The sequence below is a fragment of the Nelumbo lutea genome, chromosome 8, assembly GCF_056320005.1.
Source record: "Nelumbo lutea isolate HS-2025 chromosome 8, American lotus-T2T, whole genome shotgun sequence".
Taxonomy (NCBI): domain Eukaryota; kingdom Viridiplantae; phylum Streptophyta; class Magnoliopsida; order Proteales; family Nelumbonaceae; genus Nelumbo; species Nelumbo lutea.
Window position 1 is genome coordinate 25,605,827 of NC_142691.1, and position 7,682 is coordinate 25,613,508.

Sequence of the window (7,682 nt, forward strand, 5' to 3'; positions counted from 1 at the left end):
TAGGAAGGTTTATCTTATATATGTCACTCCTGTAATTTTTGAATATCATAGAGGCAACTACAGAGGGAGGTAAAGATGGTACACTTGTTCCATATGTGGCACTCCTACAACTTTGGAATATCACATAGGCAATTACATAAGGAGGTAAAGATGATATATTTATCTTATATGTGGCATTTCTATAATTTTTGAATACTTTAGAATCAATTATATAGAAATATTTGTCTTGTGGAACTCCTATAATTTTCGAATACCATATAGACAATTACATAGTAAGGTAAAACAGGTAAAAATAAAGAAAAATTTATGATACTGAAAAGACATGGTATCCTAAGATCTTTAACCGATCAAAATCCACCAATTTTGATAAATAACACCTTGACAGCCAGACACTCCCATGTTTTTCAGATATTATGTCTTATATATCATAGTTGAACCTATAAAATATGTGTGTATGCGTGTGGTAACGGTGGTGTATCAAAACACATTATCAAAATATGTGTGATCAAGTGTTTGTGGACCCGGATCCAGAAGGGGGTACTCGGACAAACGGGTGATCAGGCACCCCGAACCCGAATGACGGTCAAGTTCACAGTTGACTCAAGCATTGCCCGTTTATGCTTTTATATAATGATCTATTCTCCTTGATCTGTCTGCAAAGTATCTGAACAGGCCGCGCCGGCTTTGAATAATGGCCCTCCGCTACTCAAGAACCTTGCATCTCCATTCCCCAGTACTTCCTTACGTTCTCTTTTATATTTCCATCATTTTGTCTTCGCTAATCCCTTCTTCAAATTCATTATCCTTCAACTTTTCCAGATCCGACGACAAGACAAGATACAACTTAATATTGGAAGGCGATGCTGAGTTCTCTAAAAATGGCGTCGATCTCACCATAAACGCACGTGACAGTAGCTTGAACGGTAGCGAAGGTCGAGCTATATATAAAGAACCGGTGCGCCTCTGGAACAAGGAGACGGGAGATCTCACAGACTTCAACACCCATTTCTCCTTTACCATTAAATTATTGAATGACAGCATCTTTGGTGATGGGTTGGCTTTCTTCCTCACGCCAAACGGTTCTATCATCCCTCCACAGTCAGGAGGTGGCTGTCTTGGTCTTTTAAGTTTCGACCGTCGGTTCGACAACAACACAGAAAATCAACTTATTGCAGTAGAGTTCGACACCTTTTCAAATGACTACTGGGATCCAGACTACAATCATGTGGGTATCGATGTCAATTCCGTTTTTTCTGTGGCAACTGCTGAGTGGTCTAGTAGTAATATTATCAATGGGAGCACAGTTGATGCTCGGATTATCTATAATTCTAGTACAAAATTGCTGAGTGTTTTCTTTACTTATGATGAAAAGCCAGTGTCCGGTGAGAGCCCTAATCTTTCTTATATAGTTGATATGAGGAAGTTCTTGCCAGAATGGGTGACTATTGGGCTTTCTGCTACTACTGGTAAATTCGTGGAGCTACATCAACTTCATTCCTGGGACTTTTATTCGAGTTTGGAGGTAAAGGTGTCTAATTCAACAGTGGGAAATGACGGTCATAACTCAACTATGGGGAGTAATTCCACGTTGGGGAACGGGGGGCATAATTCTACTTCAGAGGCTACAGAGATAAAGAAGACAAACAATACAAGATTGATCGTTGGACTGGTTGTTGGTGCAGTTACGTCGATGGGTTTGTTGGCAGGCATGATTTGGTTCATCATGCATATGAAGAGGATGAGGGATATGGAAGAAGTGAAGAGTGCAGTTCTTAATAATGATGGTTCTATGAATGATGAATTCGAAATGGGAGTTGGACCTAAAAGGTTCTTGTATGGTGAATTGGCTCAGGCAACGAATGACTTCGATGAGGAACAAAAGCTTGGAGAGGGAGGATTTGGAAGCGTTTATAGAGGTTTTCTGAGTGATCTCAACTTGGAAGTGGCCGTGAAGAGGGTCTCCAAAGGGTCTAAACAAGGGATAAAGGAGTATATGTCCGAAGTGAAAATCATTAGTCAATTACGGCATAAAAACTTGGTCCAACTTGTGGGTTGGTGCCACCAGCGAAATGAGTTTCTCCTTGTATACGAGTTCATGCCCAACGGTAGTCTCGATTCCCATCTCTTTGGACGACAGGACTCACACTCACTGACATGGAAAGTAAGGCACAATATCGGCAATCTACAATTCCTTAAGCCAGATCCAAAAGTGAAATCAGGTTGAATCAGGTTGAATTAGGTTGAATTAAGTTACGGTGATTCGGACTATTACCTTACCCATGAATAAAAACATACAAGTAAGGAGAATTTCGTAGAAGACCAATTATCTCTCCCTATGCTGTAATTACCTTCTTCCGCCCATTTCTCCCCCTTCTATCTGTCTTTTTTTTTTTTCTCTTCAATCCTCATTTGTTTATTCCATTAAAATTAATTTTTAAATCCAAGTAATTCTCCTCCAATTTTTTGGTCTGTTTATTTTTCGGTAGGTTATTTATTCGGGTAAATGCAATTAGTTGGATAAGTTTTTCCTAGGAAATGCTTCTTCAGGTAAGTGCACGCTACTAGAAAATCCATCTATAGAAGCCGTCATAATTGACTCTAAAAGCTGAAAAAATGTCTCTGAAGTAATAGGAGGTGGCTAGGTAAGTGCCTCTAAAAGCCCTGTCACTAAATGTTTTAGAGGCGTACTTGGTTGAGCATTGAATGCGAATTTATTAGACTTTTAGAGGCACATACAACTCTCTATTGCATTGACCTTAAAAGTCTTGTATAGAGGTAGTTAAAAACGCCTCTAAAAGTTCAATTTAGAGAGACATTTGAATGCTTCTAAATGATTTTGCAACAATTTTATGTGCCTCTAAAAAAAATCTAAGAAAAGAAAAAATTTGTATGTTTTAATACTTAGAGACACTTTTGACTGTCTCTAAAAGGGTTTCATTTCTTTTTAAAGAAAAATGCAAAATATTGTGAATATTTTTACAAAAAAATTTCAATTGATACACCTGTATGAAAATATATTCAATCAAAACATAAAAATGTATGAAAATATATACAAAATACAAAAAGATGCACCTCATCCATAAAATTCCATCATCATTTTAAGAACAAAAAAAAAAAAAACACATTCAACTCTCATTATATTCATTCTTGATTAGATGACTTGTTTTTTTAACAACCTACAAATCAAATGTAGAGTAGTACAAAAAAAAATTCCTATTAACATCTCAAAAAAATATTCTTTGTAATCTTCATCCAATTCTTTCCTCCTCTACAACCTGCGAATAAAAGCAACAAAAAGAAAAAAAAAACAAAATAAATAGATATAACTTGAGTTCAAATCCGCACCCCACCCAATTTTTCCCCACAAACGCCCCACACGTTCACGAGCTGCCACCTATCCCTTCACACGAGATACGTAAGTAGCGCGTGTGGGGCTTACATAACGTTCATTAGCCCATTTACTCCTTCAAACCCTTCATTCAACAGCTCCAGGTTAGGTATCTCAAAACCCTTTTCTCCCTCTCCTGCCTCTCGAGTGCCTGACCCTGACTGTTTCTCCCTCGTCAGAACATCTTCTCCTTCTCCGGCACCGGCACCTACAACGGCAACCGGCAGTATTCTCCAGCCCATCTTTTCACCTCGTTTTTTATTTTTTCTTTTATTTTTTCTGATCTTTTCACTCATTGAAGGTGGTGACTTTATCTCTTCAGTCTTTCATCTCATCATCGATCAAGAATTTCATTACTATGCAGACCATTTTCAGCTCTTCTTTAATTAATGCAGCTGCTGCAAATTAAACCATTTGTTTAGATGATCAAAATTGGCTAATCTCTGTTTTTTTTTTTTTTTTAATTTGTTTATTGATCGATTGACGAGACTTCCAGCTTACGTGACTTGCGCGTTCCCCCACCGACAGCACCGACCGCATAGATAAACTGGATGAGTCAAACTCCATTATTAATTTATTAACTGGCTGATGGTGAAGACTTTCAGAGTCATCAGTCATGGTGACCATTAATTCTAATTGCTTGAGATCTAATGGGATAATTCTGTATTAATTTCTGTTTATTTTGATGAGCTGACTGCAATTCCATGAACTGTGTTGTTGCTGGGTTTTTGTCTCTGAAGAAATCCCAGATTCCCATGTGGGTCAGTGTGGAAGGAGAGGCTGCATATGTCGTTGCACAATTGCACTGACTGGGTTAGGCCTAGATAAGAATGGCAACTCCAAGAACAGAACTACCCCACACACCCACTGACCCACGCACATCGTTGAAACTGAGATAGAGAAAGAGAGAAGTAGACATCTCACATCTCACCTTGCTGGAACAAAACCGTGAAAAAGCTTGTGGGACCTCCAACTGTTGTTTGCTTTGTTCAGCTACGACTCTATAAAAAAAAGCAGCCCAGCTGCGATGAAGAAACAGTACTTAAGACATGGCTGCCCACTGCATTAATTGATCTGGTCCCCCGGCCAACTCCAATTTGCTCATCAAGCGTGGGTTTTACACCAAAGCCACTAGAAAATGCCTACACCCTTATTTCTCCTTTCCTTCAATTTCAGTTACATCTGATCACTCCTTCACATGTGTGAATTCACTATTCAGTAATCGAGTGTCAAATGATCTGGTCCGCCGGTTTCTCTGATATCTGGAAAACGAAAACATCAGAATAAAAAAAGAAAAAATAAAAAACGAGGTGAAAAGATGGGCTGGGGAGTACCGCCGATTGCCGTTGTAGGTGCCGGTGCCGGAGAAGGAGAAGATGTTCTGGCGAGGAGAAACGGTCAGGGTCAGGCACTCGAGAGGGAGGAGAGGGAGAACAGGGTTTTTAGATACCTAACCTGGAGCTGTCGAATGATGGGTTTGAAGGAATAAATGGGACTTTTGGGGGTAACGGAAGGGGCTAACGAACGTTATGTTAGCCCCGCACGCGCTATTTACATATCTCGTGTGAAGGAACAGGTGGCGGTTCGTGAGCGTGTAGGCAAGTTGTATGATGGCATCTGAGAGCACCAAGTAATCGCCTCTATGTTTTTTTCTGTTATTGTTCCATGTTTAACTTAGTCCTTTTCACATACAGATTTTCAAAACTGATAGTTCAACTGCTAGCTACCTTCCAACCTGAATCTGTGCTCTGTAGGCAAACAGCTGTATGTGAAAACCCCAACCTGAATCTGATATGAAGACTTTCCCCTAGGAATCTCCCCCCCCAACCAATATATCAAAAGAATATGATATGATACTAATCACCCCTTTCTTTATATTTCTGCAGCAAATTACCAGAGCTTACTGTAAGTTCACGGTGAATGAGCTGCATCATTGTTCTTTGCATTTTGGGTTTTGTTTTGGTGTCAATGAAGATCCATGCAGAGATCATGGGAATCAAATGTCAATTTCAGACCAATGTTCCTTTCAAATATTATGAACTTGGGAAGCAAGGGTACAAAAGTTGTTCATCCTAATCACAGAATATTGTATCCAACATGTATAATGATTCTAAATGGCTTTGGTCTTCTATTTTGTATAAAACAAATAAAAGTTTACCTTGTATAATGAGACAAAATGTCATTGTTAGCATTATCAGCATTATATTCCTTTATTCTTGAAGCTGAATGCTCTCAAATGTCAACGGAAACCACTCATTGGCCAAGCCAATATAAAATGTATGAAAAACCATGACATGTTTGGATGATTAAAAATCCTTGAGGAGTGAAAATAAAAAACCGGAATAGTACCCTCAAGGATGAAGTAAGAGATTTGCTAAGGATTTTGAGAAGAGATTGTTTGGGTTTTCTACAGGCTGGGACTGGGACACACACGGACAGGTTGGGATTGAACCAGCTTAGCTGAATTGTTAATTCATCTCTCCCAAACTTGTTTGGGAGGGCTGAGCTAGCTGAAGATATACTTTGGTTCAGCTAAACTAGTTGTGATGTGATTTGCAGAAGCTACTTAGGTTCAGCAGCTAGAATATACATAAAATAAGTTATGTTTGTTGACAACTGGCTTAGCTGCATGCCTTAAGAAGTCTAATAAAGTTAAGCTGGACAAGGCCCTTCAGATCAATGCCTGTTTGGTAGAGATGAATTCAACATTTAGCTAAGCTGGTTCAGCTGCTTTGTGGCATTTTCTATAACTATAAGCTAATGACTGACTGACAGTCAATTTGAGCTTCCCAGATTTTTCACCACGCATTGCTTAAAGGCTGTCGGTGTAAGATCCACCTTATTAGAGAGCCAGAAGCCACTGCTCTTCAGCCTCCCAAATGGGGGCACTCAAAGATGCGCGCTGAGCTGAAAAGAACAGCTTTTCAATCAACTGATCAACAGCTGATTTGGCCCTCTGAAATTCTCACCAAACCATAGTTTACAGGTAGGCAGGCCCTCTGTAGAAGGCTTTTCTACAGAAGCTTATCCAAACACAAGAACATTGAGATTCAAGACTCTACTGGCATCCCATTCAAACTAATGATCCATTATTTTATATAATAATAATTTTGAATATTATTATTTTTAATTTGTAGTTGGAGTTGTTGGATATAAATATGATTAATTTGTTTAAATTCTATGTAAACCGTAGATGTTGATGTTAATATGAATTAATTTATTTTAATTATAGTACATGATGAAAGATGGCTTACTGGTTAAGGGGACATGCGTTTAAAATTAGATAAGTGGTTACATGAGTTTGAATCACATGATCTCTTTTTTTCCATGAATAGTCAAATTTATAGTTGCATCCAATATGCATCTGTATCAAAGCGTATCAAATAGCATCGACCGATACTATGCGATACACGCTAACATTTGACTAATATGCATGACAAATAGGATATACCTCTAGTCGTAGTGTATCCAATATCATAACATTTCGATACCGATATGTACATCCCGCATCAGACATATCGTGTTAATATTTTAATCCTTGTGTCTAATGCGGCCACAAAAGGCACACTATCGAGGTATGCTTTCATATAAAGGGGTGGCAAATGGGTGGGTTGTGTTGGGTTAGGTGTGGGCTGAGGGCCAACCCATTCAGATTGATCCAATAATCCATTTGCCACCCATGTTTGTGGGCGGATCACAACCTTTTAACCTTGACCCACCTTAATCCATCCATTTAATATGATCATCTAGTTCAAAATATATTTCTTTTTTTATTTTTACTTTTTCTCTATTCTAATTGCATAAAAACATAGAACTATATATTTTAACTAAAAAATAAAACTATTATTTTTTAAATAAAATTAAAAATGAATAAAGACACATAAGATAAAAAAAAAAAACAAATTTATTGTATTCAGCACATAGTCATCTGAGCTCAGATCTACTTCATTTTTATGTAACAGGATGATATTGTTCTCATAAAGCCAAGGGCTTCCTCAATGATTTGGTGTCGCTCAAAACTGCTTAGGAATTTAGTGATAAAGGTATTGGTTTAGAACTCAAGAATTTGTGATGAAGGAATCCTCCGGGCTTTGCTTATCATATCCTTATTGAATCCTGAGTGCTTGATACTACAGCCTGTGTGAACTTTAAAAATAAGACTTCTTCATTCTTCACTTGGGAGGGAATCTTCTTCATAGCAATCGCCCCTCCTGAGGAGCTAGGAGCTGATATCTGAGAAAACCGAGTGAAAAGCTCCTCTCCTTCCATGGCTGAGGGAGAGAGAGAGAAAAGA

General features: G+C 38.4%; 1 protein-coding gene across 1 annotated transcript; it reads left to right on the plus strand.

The window, feature by feature from the left end:
* Positions 1-691: 691 nt before the first annotated feature.
* LOC148843480 (agglutinin-2-like) lies at positions 692-2,224 on the plus strand. The gene has a single exon (XM_088959417.1). The coding sequence runs from the start codon at positions 692-694 to the stop codon at positions 2,222-2,224; it is 1,533 nt and encodes a 510-aa protein (XP_088815543.1).
* The last annotated feature ends 5,458 nt before the right edge of the window (positions 2,225-7,682 follow it).